Source organism: Poecile atricapillus, chromosome 5, assembly GCF_030490865.1.
Source record: "Poecile atricapillus isolate bPoeAtr1 chromosome 5, bPoeAtr1.hap1, whole genome shotgun sequence".
Lineage (NCBI taxonomy): Eukaryota > Metazoa > Chordata > Aves > Passeriformes > Paridae > Poecile > Poecile atricapillus.
In genome coordinates, this window is record NC_081253.1 from 15,520,657 (window position 1) to 15,534,053 (window position 13,397).

A 13,397-nucleotide genomic window follows, 5' to 3' on the forward strand; every position below is an offset into this window, starting at 1 on the left:
GGCCCAGAGAAGGTGCTGATGTGTGGGCCCTGGGTCTGGTAGAAAGCCCTTCCCTCCCCTATCCTTGCAGCCCACCATTTCCCAGCGCTGGGCCCTGTTTCTCTGGTCTCCTTGGTGACAATCTCATCTCTCCTCGGCTTCTCTCCAGCAACTGAAAATAGCCTCCGAAAGTGGAGATGCCTGCTCCCCTCCCTGCTGCCAGCACCCGCGATGGCCAGGCTGGAGCCAGACTGTTCTGCACAGCACAGCTGTAAGGGCCTGGCCCCACGGGCCCCTGCACCACTGCAGGATTTGGGCCACCCTGTGAACCCCCACCGAGGCCCCAGCTTCGTCCCTCCTCTTGCAGACTGCTGTGAGGCAGCACCAGGGAACTCCTTGTACCCCGCCATGGGCCACAATCCAGCTGTCCTCTGCAGCCAGACAGAGCCCTGTCCCTTCGGCCATGTAGCCACCAACCCTGTAGCTCGCCCGACAGCCGCCCAGAAATAGAAAACGGAGCCGGGAGTGGGCAGAAGGCGAGCTGGAGCAGGTGGTCCTGCGGCAAGGAAGGAGGTTACCCCACAGGGTCGCCGCGGACAGTGAGCTGCAGCAGGCCCCCGGGCAGGGACAGGCAGGGCTGGGCAGCGTCGAGGAAAAAGGGTCCGCTTCCACCCGGCACATGGCTGGACCCAGCCGTTCTCCGGCATCCCTGTGGAGAGAGGAACGCTGTGCCCCCCACCCGCGACGGGGCGGGACAGCACGGGGCGGGCTGGACGGCGTCCCGACGGCGCGGAGCACCGCTCCTGAAGGACGGGGGTCCACGGAGCGGGGTGCTCCTCCGCTCTCTGCCCCCAGCCATCCCTCCAGCGCACCCTCCCTCGAGTCCCCATGGCCATCGCTGTCCCCGGGGCCGCGACCACCTAGCTCAGCCCGGGGCTGCGGGATGGCTGCGGGCGCTGCTCGGTGGTGTCGCCCGTGTCCCCCCCCGCGGCGGTGGCGGTGGGGGCATGGCTGGCATTGCTCGCTGACACTCTATCTGCCAGGGCCGCGCCAGCCGCGGGCCCAGAATAGCAGCGCTGCCGCGCAGATAGCATGGAGCGGCTCCGTGGCCCCGCCGCGTCCCAGGTACCGTCAGGCTGGGTGGGGGGCACGGCCCGACAGAGCCCCGACTGGGGACAGGCCACCTCGGGTGGGAGCATGTGGGCGGCCGATGGGCCCCTTCCCACGGACGTGGAGCCGTGGGGACAAGGACGTCCTTGTCCCAGCTGTGCCAAACCCCTTGGGAATGGTTGGGGCAGGTGCTGCAGGGTCTATTCCTTCTCGGTGTTGGCTCTAGGCTCCTTAGGGACTGATTGCTGTCCCTGTGCCTTCCTCATTTTAGGGTGGTCTGTAAACTTCTGCTGTGTCAGGCGGGTTTGTGGCTGGAGTAGCTCTTCCCTCTGCACATGTGGCTCTGTTATAAGTAGGGTCTCCTGGGGACTGGGGGAATGGGGTTAGTCGTCTGGCGCTGTGGACTCTCTTCTTCCTCGGGCTGCTGCTTTGCTAATGTAAGTTTCCTGTGATGGACCTGGTCCCTGGTAGGCAGTGGGGTAGTGGGGTAGGCAAGGCTCTCGGCACGGGAAGAAGCAAGAATGGAATTTACACCTTGGGACTGGGAGAGGATGGGCGCAGAGCCACTGTGGGACACGCTGGAGTCCAACAGCAGAGAGAGAAGGCAGGAGGTCCTGCCATCCATCCTTGTCCTGCTCTGGAGACCCCTGCTGTCTCCCCAGAGCAGGAGGACGAGCTGGTTGTCCTGGACTGGAGCCACCATGGAGACCACAGGCTCTGGAGATCCTTGGCTGGTGGGGGGTGCCCACATCCCCACCCTGACAGGACAGTTCTCTGCCTGGCTTGGCTGGGCCAGAGCAGCTGGGTAGGTGCAGGCAGAATCCATGGATGGGGAAAAGACTGGGATGACTCCTGCTGACCCCTCCTCACTGTGTGCCCTCTCAGGTGGCGCTGCTGGATGCTGTTACGTGCCCTGAGGAGGAAGGTGGGTAGCAGGAAGAGTCTAGGTGTTTAGGAGGGGGGGCTGCCTTACTCATGTGACAAGTGCATTGGTCCTCTGCCCACTTCTGCCCATACCCCTCTCCTCAGCTGGAGTCCGCCCCAGGCTAGAGAACTGCAGTGCTATGTGCTGCCCCTGTGGAATGGGGAACAGGGGGGCTCTGTTGGGACCATCCCCCGCTCCCCCTAGGCAGGAGGGTGCTGAGACCCAGCAGCTGAGACCCAGCAGCTCAGCTCACTTGCTAGGGCTGGGGTGACTTTGTCTGCAGGGTTTTCGAAGGCTGTATGCCCCAGGGAGGAGGAAGAAGAGGAGGACAAATACAGGAGACCTGTCACCTTCACACTGGGAAATGAGATACTGGGGCTGGGCCCAGAGAGAGAGTTTCAGAACCCTGATGCTGAGGTTTATATGCACTTCTTGAGGAGCCACTGCTGTTACGATGCCATCCCCACCAGCTGCAAACTCGTTGTCTTTGACATCTCCCTAGAGGTGATAACCTGGGGGATGAGTGAGGGTGGGCAGTGAACAAGCAGGCTTGGGGATCCTCTGAACCCCTCCACACTCTGCCAGCAGATCAAGAAAGCCTTTTTGGCACTGGTGGCCAACGGGGTGCGTGCTGCCCCTCTCTGGGACAGCAAGACGCAGAGCTTTGTGGGTGAGTGCCAGAAGCAATGCCTGGTCCCCTCCCCTGCCTAGCAGAAGAGGGTACAGGCAGTGCTGCCAGCCCCACATATCTCCACAGGGATGCTCACTATCACTGACTTCATCAACATCCTCCACCGCTACTACCGCTCACCTTTGGTGAGTGCCGTGAGGAGGGCTTGGGGGATCAGGACATGCATGGGGCAGGGAGCGGCTGTCCCCATCACTCCTGGTCCCTTCTTAATCTCCAGACAATGACCAGGGGATGATCCTGGGCCAGACCAGGATCCACTTGTTGCTCCCCTCCTTGCCCCCCCAAATGTTATCCCTGTGCTTGGCTGATGGGATGCAATGCAAGGGGAAGGGGGACAGTCTCTCAGAGTGCCCTCAGTCCCCCATGGAACCGCCATGACCAGGGCATTTCCCTGCCTTCAGGTTCAGATCTACGAGGTGGAGGAGCATAAGATTGAGACCTGGAGAGGTAAAAATCATGTGGGTGGCTGAGTGATGTTGTCACACAGGGCATGGAGGTGGGCTCTGGGGTTGTGGGACTGCAAGAGAGGGCTGGAGGACCTCCTCTCATAGCTCTCTCCCTTGGCAGAGGTGTACCTGCAGGGCTCCCTCAAGCCACTGGTCTACATCTCTCCAAGCAATAGGTGAGAGCCTGTCCACTGGGGGAGAGCACACCCCTCGGAGTGGGGGTGTGTGTGCCCTGAACGCAGCCCTATCCCACCACGATGTCCGCATCACCCACAGCCTCTTCAATGCTGTCTACTCCCTGATCAAGCACAAAATCCACCGCCTGCCTGTCATTGAGCCTGTCTCGGGCAATGTCCTGCACATCCTGACGCACAAGCGCATCCTCAAGTTTCTCCACATCTTTGTGAGTGCAGGCGCTGCTTATGCACACTCATGGCTGGTGTGTAGGGACACAGACAAGGGTGACATGCAGGTGTCAGCCCAACTCTGCTCTGTCCCATTGAAGGATTCTACCATTCCCAAACCACGCTTCCTGAAGAAAACAGTGCAGGAACTGTGTATTGGCACCTTCCATGATCTGGCTGTCGTGCCTGAGACTGCCCCAGTGTACACCGCCTTGGAGATTTTTGTGGATCGTCGTGTCTCTGCCTTGCCTGTCATCAATGATGCTGGTACCTGGGGAGGGAAAAAGTGACGTCCTCATCTCTCTCTGCTAGCAGCTCCAGCACCATCCCTACCCAAAACCCCTCTCTTGGCCCTTGGGCTGCCCCTTGGGATGTGGGAGGAACATGGCAGGTGGTCCCTGGGCTGGTTCCGGAACCCCTGCACTGTTTCTCTTTGCAGGGCAAGTAGTTGGCCTGTACTCGCGGTTTGATGTCATTGTGAGTACCCTGCATGTGTGCATGCCCAGGCTCAACTTCGGCTCCTTGCATGCACTGGTGGGGCACTCATACCTGTCTGTGCCCATGCAAACCCACCTCACATGCAGTGTGATGCATGTGCCAGTGCACATCTGCTCTGTGCATCTCCTGGGCTCATTGTCCCTTGTATGTTGGCACAATGGGGTGCAAGGGCACCTTGGGACTCTGAATGTGGTCACATCTATCACAGCACCTGGCAGCCCAAAAGAGCTACAACAACCTGGACATCAGTGTGAGGGAGGCACTGCAGCAGCGCAGCGTTGCCCTGGAGGGGGTCCTCACCTGCTACCCCCACGAACCTATGGAGGACATAATTGACCGCATTGCCAAGGAGCAGGTGAGTGGCCGGGGTGCCTCGTGCCAGCCACTGCTGCCGGCTGCCCAGCCTGCCTGTGACGCTCTGCCTGCACCCACAGGTCCATCGCCTGGTTCTGGTGGATGAGAACCGGCACCCACGGGGAATCATCTCCCTCTCTGACATCCTGCAGGCCCTTGTGCTCACTCCTGCAGGTATTGATGCTCTTAACTCTTAGCCCACGGTGCTCCATCTTTCTCCACTTGCACCCTCAATTTTTCTCCACTTCAGGTAGGCGCCAGCCCCCCACTGCTGCGTCCCCTTCCTGCTGGTGGGTCACCTGCCTCTGTCCCATCCAAAGTGGTCCTTGGGGGATGGAGGAGGCTGGGGCTGGGGTTTGGCAGCACTGGGTGCCCAGGTGGAGACAGCAGGGCCCAGATGCTGGTTGTCCCAGGGGTACACAAGGATTGAGGGGGATCCCTGGTGACTGAGGAAGGAGTGGGACACTTCCTATGGAGACACTCCACCAGAGCCCCATTCAGGCAGAGTGTGGAATGGAGGTTTTGCAGGTCCCTGGGCTTTGGGCTGGATGAGGGTTTTGGGGTATGATGCAACCCCAGACAAAATCCTATTTTTGATCCTGCCTCAATTCCCCCTAAGACCTGAGCACCTCCAGTGCCATTCCCAAGGGGCACATCGCTGACAGACCCCCACTCGCACACCCCAGACATGCTGCCCACCATTAGCCATAAGCAAAACATGGCCAACCTATGATCCACAGCTGGCAGAGCCTCCCACCCCCTCCACTTGCAGCAGCCCCAAAACTGCCTGTTCCAGAGACAGGGCTCACTTCCAGGTGACACTGGCACCACACTGCCTGGCCACCTGCAGCTGGCTCTGCTCACCCACTACCTGGTGAATCCTCACTGGCTATGGGTGGGCACATTCCTGGCACCCACTCAGACACCCCTTCAGGGATGAAATGAGGAGCAGGGAGCTGGCTCCCCAACTTTGCTTCCCAAAGGTAATAATGCTTTTCAGGGTCCTGGTGGGCAATGGGATGGGACAGGCCTGTGCATACCAGTTTCCCTAGCAGTGTCCAGCTGCTCTGCACAGAAGGGGACTGGGAATAGTGTGTGTTAGCCACATATGGGATATCCCCCTTGCCCCCCTCCCTCCATTCCTCCATCAGGGTGCCTTCGCTCACCCTATCCCAGGTGCCCACAGGGGTGGCTGTGTCAGGAGCTGCAGGGGGCCACTGAGATGTCCCTCTCCAGACAAGCTGCCCTCCCTCCTACCCCAGGGCTTGCATACAAGCAAGGAATGGAAGGAAGACCCCAGTGTCCATTGGGACAGTTGGAGTGGCTGTATCACAGGGTGCCCAGTCCAGCACTGATTGGGGGTTGTGGTCTCACACACTCTCTTGCCCCACAGGCATTGATCGATCCTCACTCTGAAGACACCAGGGAAATGCCACTGTCTTGTCTGACTCAGGGATCTCTGCGTGATCTGTGAGAAGGAGGCTTGGGCCTGAAGGCTCTCTGTGGGAGGACATGCCTGTTCACTACAGTCCTTGGGCTCGTCTTGAGTCCAGGGCTAGATCCTGCCAGTCTTGGAGAGGCAGAAACACTGAAAATGGGACCCAGGGGTTGCCTCCTGCCAGTGAGCACACAGTGATGCTCAGTGGGCACTGTGCTGGAGGGGCTGCAACATGCCTGCAGCAGGGCAGAGACCCATATAGGCCCAGTGGACCTGACCACCCCTCTGCCATCCTGCTGATGGATTTGAGCGTTTCTGTTGTGGCTCTTTCCTAGTGAACACAGTCCCGCTGTCTGTGCCTGGTGCCTGGTAGTGTAGGCTCAGCTGCACACACAGGCTTTTTTATTTTGGGGTCACATGGGGCTGGAGCTCTCTGGCAGAGGCACAGTCTGTGCCAGAGCTAGCAGCAGAACGGGCACTTGCATGGAGACCCTGTGCACATTTTGGGGTGGGCAGGGGTTATTTATTTATTTGTTAGTCTGTTCAACCTTGCTGTAAAAAAGCAGCCTGATCAAAGAACTGCCTCTTGCCTTTCTGGGGTAAAGCTGGGCATGACTCCTCTGGAGGGAACCAGGCTGGGGAAGGGGCACTGGCAGAGTAGCACCTCCGCCCATGTGGGTAGAACCAAGAGGATGGGGACACAGGGCATGCAGTCTTCATCATCTTGATGGTGTGCAGCTGCCTTCAGGGACACACTGAGTGACAAAAGCTTTGGTACCAGCAAGATTTCCACCTGCTGCTTCCCTCAGTCCAAGAAGAAGGAAAGTATGAAGGGGTGACTGTTTAAAATGTCCCATGCCCCATCCCTTAAGGACCCTGGGCAAATAGCAGTGCATCCCCTGCCTGTGGCTGCTACCAGCTGTGAGCCTTGCAATGGTCCTGGCTTGGAGGTAGGGGATGCTGAGCTCATCTTTCTCCTGCTGCTTTGCTTGCAGCAAGCCCAGCCATTCCCCTGATCCCCTATCAGCATTTCAGTGCAATTAATGGCTGACAGTGGAAAGTGCCAGGAACTCAACACCCCTCCTGTGCTGGCTGGTTCTGCCAGGGGATGCAATACCAGTGCTGGGTGGTGACAGGCCTACTCCCATCATTGGGAATGTGCTGTGTTATTGCTGTGCTTTCCCAGGACCAGGGCTGGCTCAGTCCCTTGGGAAAGGCGCAAATCCCAAACGCCCCAGCACTCAACCCTCCCCTGGGGGCAAGGGGAAAAGTGAGGCACAGAGAAGTTTCTGAGGCCAAGGTCAGCTGTTCAGAGAGGACCCAGATGTCCTGGCTCCAGGCACAGATCCACGCACAGCTACACAAGGACTGGACGACGGAAATACCGAATGGCTGCAAGCCCCCTCCCTGCTTTCCCCCAGCCCCAAAAGAGCTCCCAGGTTCCTGATACAGCCCAGCTGGGCACAGGAGGGGGGGGACACAACCCCCCTGCAGTGTGTCAAAGGCACAGCAGTTCCTCAAGCTTCCTGCTGATTTTGGGCAGGGGGATACTAGTGGCCATGGGGTGATTTGGGGGTAATCTCTCATCCCCCCCACCTTTCCCACTGTGGGACTGTAAGCCCCCTGTCCCAAGCTGGCCAGAGAAGGGGTTTGCCTTCCTGTCCTCCTTGTGGGGCAGTAAAGGGGATCTCCATTTGGCACCCAGGGTGGGGGTGGACGTGCAGTCAGGGGGCTCCTGGGCGAGCGATGAATTCCAGGTTGATGGGCTTGTCAGCCACCAGGACAATGCGGGACACAGATGTCACTTCCACACCACGGGGGTCCGGCCGCACCTCATATGCCTGGATCATCTGTGGGGAGACGGGGAGTTGGCAGTGCCTTGGGGACTCCCTGGGACCCCCATCCCAGCTTATGGCAAGATAACCAACGCGGGGGGATCCCTACTTACCCTGGCAAGGGCCAGGTGCATCTCCAGCTCAGCGATGCGGCGTCCGACACACGCACGAACCCCGTAGCCAAAGGGGATGGAGCTGAAGGGGTGGTGAGGGGAGCCGTGTCCCCGGAGCCAGCGCTGGGGCAGGAACCGCTCAGGCTCGGGGAAGTAGGTCTCATCGTGGGACATCGCGTAGTGCGCCAGGACAAAGAGGGTCTGCAGGGAAAGAATTTGCGTTTAATGACCCCACCTGGCCCCACTGAGTGCAGCGGGGGTCCCCACAGCATGGCCCCCACTCACATTCTTGGGGAAGAGGTAGTCTCCGATGACAATGTCCTTCTCATAGAAGACCCTGGCGTTGGTGGGCACCACAGGGTAGACTCTGGGATATGGGGAGAGTTAGTAGGGGAGCAGGACTCATCTGGAGATCCCAGAGAGAGGGAGATGCAGGCAGGACAAGGCTCAGCAGCTCCTCGGGGGTGGGGAGATGGATATTTGCAGTCCAGAGGGACTGAAATCCAGCCTTGCATCCTGCCTGGTTGGTGCCTGGTCCCCCTTGGGGAAGGGGCTGGTGACCAGGGCCTCAGGGCAGGGACAAGGCTGGGATGTACCTCAGAGTCTCCTTGATAACTGCCCGAAGCATCGGCAACTTGGGGATATCCTCAGCAGCAGGAAACCGGTCGGCAGGCACAACAGCTTTCAGCTCCTGGTACAGGGTCTCCTGGATGTCCGGGTCACGGGAGAGGTGGTATAAAGCCCAGGACAGCGTGTTGGAGGTCTGGGGGAGTGGAGCACCAGGGGAAGTGAAGGAATTTGGGCTAGTACCTGAGCAGCCTTGTGCCAAGCACAGCATCAGTAGAGCCCCTGCTCTGGTGCACAGAGAAGTCAGGGGTGAGGGGCAGCAGGCACAGGGGAGAGAGAGGTAGGGAGCAGGGCATGAAGCAGAGCAGAGGACAGGATCTGTACTGACCAGTCCCTGAGGGTTTACCGCTGTGGGGCATCAGCCCCACAGCAACCAGGCTAGAGCTTGCAAGGGCTGGGTGGAGCACGGCCCCATGGGTTCCTCTGGGCATGGAGCTCAGCAGAGATCCCCTGCAAGCAGCTTTCTGGCTCTCACCGTGTCCACACCAGCCAGCAGCAACTCAGCCACGCTGCCATAGACCTCGTCCAGGCTAAGCCTGCCACTGGCCAGCAGGTAGCTCAGGTAGCCGGACACCTCCTTGCCACGCTCCACCTGCCCCTCCAGCTCCTCCATCTTTCGGTCAATCAGTTTCTTGCCTGCAGGGACAGAGAGTGGGAACCAGAGCTGACAGAGCAACGGCTGCCAAAAAGACATCTGGCCAGGGACTGCCCCACTTTTTGAGAGTCCTTAGGGATTCCAATGCCACCACACTGGATGCCCATCATCACCGCTCACCGAAGGCGAAGATGGTGTCCCAGCTGTCCAGGTAACGGTCCCAGAAGGGCAGCACCTTGCGGCTCCATCGGGGCAGGACAGTGGCAAAGATGGAGTTCTTGAACATGAGGTTGATGGAGTCAATGAAGTGCTGGGTCTCAGCAGGGACCTGCTGCTTGAGGCACCCGATGCGGGTCTCGAAGAGGATATAGGAGATGCCTGCAGGGGACAAACAGCATCCAGACTTCCGGGGGAATGGGACAGGGCAGGGGTGAGGGGGAGGATACCCCTACCTTCCAGGGCAAAGCGGTAGAGCAGGTTGGCCACATCCCCCACCAACACCCCCGAGGGGCTGCGGCTCCGCTCCTCCCGCAGCCGCACCATCAGGTCTGACACCACCTCCCCGATGGCATCCGCGTACAGCAGCGCCTCCGATGGTTTCAGCAGCCGCTTGTTGAGGACCTGGCGCAGGCGGTACCAGCGCTCCCCTTCCCTGGATGGGGAAAAAGCTCAGCGCTGGGGTGCATGGATAGGCAAGGGGCAGCAGTTCCCCAATCCCTGTGTGCATACTCCCCAACCCCAAGCTGGAATCATCCCAGGAGTCGTTCCACCCGCCGTGGCCATGCCCGTCTACTTGGTGGGGATGTGCAGCTTGCAGGAGCGGGAGTAATGCAAACTGCCACCTGGGCCCTACACCTGAGGAAGGGGCAGGAGATGTGTGCTGCCCCAAAGAGCATAGCCAGGGCAGGACTCACTCGGTGAAGGGTCCGTAGGGCAAGCGCCGGGTGTCCCGGTGCTCCTTCCACAGGGCCATGTCGCTCCGCATGGGGTACTTGCCCTCCTGGCGTAGCAGCTGCTCCAGCACCACTGGGCTTCCAATGTTGATGTTCCTATAATGTCCGAAGGTTGACTTCCAGATAGGTCCATAAAGGCGTCGGGATATCACCTGTGATGCACAAAGCATAGCAGGGTCAATGGGATGAGCTGGGTCAGAGCCCCCCTGCCCCAACGCTGCCCTGAATGTGCCTATCTGCACCCACCCCATGGGCATCTCAGCATCACCTGAGCTCAAGCACCTGCCTCTAATGCCCCCCCCAAGCTGGCAGCATCCTTGAAGTGCTCTGCAGATGGTCTGGGCTGGTGTCTCTGGGCTCATTTCCTCTCCCAGCACTAAAAACACCAGGCACTGATCCCCCAGTACAGACTGGCACATCCTTCACCCACCCCAGAGATGCAGAGAGAGCCTGGTGGGTCTTTTGGGGAAGGAAGACCAAGAAGGGACAGCAGGGACAGAGACAACTTGCAAGCACAGGACTGTGCTGAGATGCAGGACCACTGCAGCATCAACCAGCAGGACTAATTCCTGCTGCTTCCAGCATGGCCCCAGCTCTGCCTAACCTGGAGACAACAGTCACTGAGTGGGTCCTTGAACTCACCACCCAGTCAGGGTGGTTAATGATCAGCACTGGGAGTGCAGCACCAGGCTAGGGCATAACTGGGCTGTTTCCCAGAACAGGCTGTCACCTCCAGGGCATGGCCCTGGGGCCACAGGCTCACAAGCCAGCTAGGGGACGTTCACCAACATCAGTTTTACTCTGGGCCCTGTCAGCTGCAGCTCCCCTCCTTGTCCGCAGCCACAGGTACCATGCCTGCTTCCCCGGCAGCAAGCACCGTGACTTCCAAGTGCATCCCTTGGGGGCAGCTGGGCACCCCTTTGTAAGTGGATCTGCACAGGGCCGTCTCCAAAGGTCACTTTCCATCCCACCCAGGCACTGCCAGAGCCCCTGCAGAGCATGGCCGAGCATGGGGGGGATACAGGGGACTTAGCAGGGAAGCCCTGGTCCCCATTCCCCGTGGCTGTGAGGATGCACGTGGTACAATCTCCCTTGGTGACTGTCTGCATCGCAGCCTGCGCCTGGATTCAGCTGGATTCGTCACCACGGGGAGACGTTCCTCGTGCACGGTGGCAGGAGGAGGGGGAGGGACGGCCGCCCCGGTACTGCAGGCAGCTCGTGGGCATGGGGCACTGTGCCCCAGCTTGAAGCCTGCCCACCAGCATCTGCCAGCGGCCAGGACCTGACACAGTGCAGGCCTTGGAGAGCTGGGCTGTGAGAAGCTAGAGCTGCCTGGACCTGGGGAAAGGCACCTCCAGAGCATGTGGGCACCTTCCGGCAAAGCCAGACTGTGCTCAGAGTCCCAAGGGCAGGAGGGAGCAGGAGGGAGCTCCAGTGCCTACACTCCAAAATCCCACTGTCCTGTGACAACCCCTTCTCCAACCAGCAGCGCCTGGAGCTCTGAGATGCCAGGGAGGCCTGATCCCGCACGCTTCTCGGGCAGGTCAGAGCTCTGGGGCGCTGGAAGATGTCACCTGGCTTGCAGCCAGCCAAGCCCATTGCTTGCTTCATCCGACGTATGAGGAAGTGTTGACAGAAGAAAACAAATACCTCTGCCTACCCCTCCCCTGCCTTGGTATCATCTGCCAAAAAAACCTGCCCAGTCACCTGCACCCAAAACCGCTGCTCCCTCCAGCTGTCACAGCAGGAGCCCGGGGATGGCAGGACCCTGTGAGATACCCCCGAACCTTTGCCCTCAGCTGCCTCGCCGGCTCGGGGCTGCTGGAGCAGCCCTGAGCTGTCTGGACCCTCCCGATGTCACTCGGTTCTGCTGGCCCCTCTCTGCCTGCTGGCCCCAGCATCACCCTACGGTGCCGGGTGCCCCCCACCGCCCATCCCCTGTGCTCCCCTGCTCTGCCGCCCCCGCTCAACTCCCCGCCGTCACTTGTCGGCAGCTAACCCCTCCCCGGAGCCCATCTCCCCTTGCCCCCAGCTCGCACCCGCTCCCTCACTCGCAAAGCCCCCCCGGGGACAGCACCCTCCCCCCAGCTCCCCCGAAAGCCCCTCCATCCCACGCACCCCTCCCAACCCTCCCTCCCCACCTCCCCCCCTGCAGGGTCGCCAGGCCCCCACGCAGCCCGACCCCCGCAGCCCCCGGGCCGGGCTGCCCCGGCGCACCTGCAGCCGGTGCGTGTGCAGCAGGTAGCCCCGCAGGAACAGCCAGACGAAAGTACGGAGCAGCCCCGGCCCCGGTAGCTCCTCCGGTCCCTTCAGCCGCGCCGGCCCCGCCGCCGCTGCCGCCGAGCCCCCGGTCCTGCGCGGCGGTCCCGGGCTGCTGCGCGGCGGCGGCGGGCGGGGGCGCAGGAGCAGCGGCAGCAGCGGCAGCCGGGCCCCGCCGCTCGGGCCCGCCATGCTCCGTCGGCAGCGCACGGGACGGGGCGGGGCGGGGAGGCACCGAGGGTGGTGGGGGGCGGCACCGGGGGCGGTGCGGGGGGCGGCGCGGGGGCGGCAACCGGGCACCGGCACCGGGCACCGCGCACCGGGGACTGAGCATCGTGCACCGGCAATAGGGAATCGCGCAGCCGGTGCGTTGCGCAACGGGTACCGGCCCCGGCTGCTGCGCTCTGGATGCGGGGTACCGGCTGCCGCTCGGCGGGGAGCGGGCACCGGGCAGTCCATACCATGCGCGTTGTGCCGGCTGCGGCACACCTTCTACCGGGCCGTGGAGACTGGCTGCAGTGTGCTATGTAGTCACCACGGCACACTGGGTACCATGAGCCCTACACCAAGTGCTGGACATTGGCGACTACTCCGCAGCATCGCAGACCGGGCACCGGGTGTGTTGGAATTGGCACGTACCGGGTGCTGGGTGCCGTGCATTGTGCGTGATGGAACGATGCACAAGGCAGCTGGCAGCCAGCACTGGCATGGCACGGCAGGTGCAGCACCCTGGCACAATGGAGCCTGCGGCACCAGGTGCTGCATCCTGGGTATTGCACATAAGCAGCGGGTGCTAGGCACCGCACGCCAGGCACGGGCACGAGGACTGGGCACAGCACCAGCCAGGGCACAACATGTGCCAGCACTGGCATTGCACTCTGCCACTGGGTACCACATCCCAGGCCCTGCACACCTTGTGTCAGCTCCATGTTCACCACTGAGCCTGCTCTTCAGGTCTCCTGGACTCAGCCATCCTGCCCTGCTTCTGTCCCCTGCCTGTCACCCCCCTGTGTCTGCCTTGTCCCCCAGCAGTGCAGGATGGTGCCTTGGGGAGCTGGGTACAAACTGTCCCAGGCCGTCTCTCAACACTTCCTCCAGGCACTGCTGGCCACGACCACAGATGGGGAGGCCTTGGTAAGCCCACTGCGGCTGCTGGCAGCAAACTTGAGG

The 13,397-nt window shown here is 61.1% G+C and overlaps 2 protein-coding genes across 8 annotated transcripts; one reads left to right on the top strand and one right to left on the bottom strand.

Moving 5' to 3' along the window:
- The first annotated feature begins 601 nt into the window (after nt 1-601).
- PRKAG3 (protein kinase AMP-activated non-catalytic subunit gamma 3) lies at nt 602-7,285 on the top strand. 7 transcript variants are annotated; one of them, XM_058839772.1, is made up of 13 exons: nt 1,133-1,894; nt 1,975-2,014; nt 2,298-2,518; nt 2,600-2,684; nt 2,772-2,830; nt 3,107-3,152; nt 3,273-3,327; nt 3,428-3,554; nt 3,657-3,822; nt 3,995-4,032; nt 4,262-4,408; nt 4,488-4,581; nt 5,801-7,285. In XM_058839772.1, exons 1-13 carry the CDS (start codon nt 1,541-1,543, stop codon nt 5,821-5,823), a joined length of 1,455 nt encoding a protein of 484 aa, XP_058695755.1. In that variant the 5' UTR covers nt 1,133-1,540; the 3' UTR covers nt 5,824-7,285. The 7 variants fall into 7 exon arrangements, 2 of the variants coding, with proteins under 2 accessions (XP_058695755.1, XP_058695757.1); XM_058839774.1 differs by having other exon boundaries at nt 1,135-1,894; nt 2,603-2,684; XR_009277732.1 differs by having other exon boundaries at nt 1,136-1,894; nt 4,488-4,657.
- Nucleotides 7,132-12,448, bottom strand: LOC131579591 (sterol 26-hydroxylase, mitochondrial). The gene is made up of 9 exons (XM_058839771.1): nt 12,186-12,448; nt 9,930-10,120; nt 9,468-9,667; nt 9,196-9,393; nt 8,896-9,056; nt 8,390-8,556; nt 8,079-8,160; nt 7,794-7,994; nt 7,132-7,695 (listed from the first exon to the last, which is right to left on the bottom strand). Exons 1-9 carry the CDS (start codon nt 12,417-12,419, stop codon nt 7,570-7,572), a joined length of 1,560 nt encoding a protein of 519 aa, XP_058695754.1. The 5' UTR covers nt 12,420-12,448; the 3' UTR covers nt 7,132-7,569.
- Nucleotides 12,449-13,397: the final 949 nt, after the last annotated feature.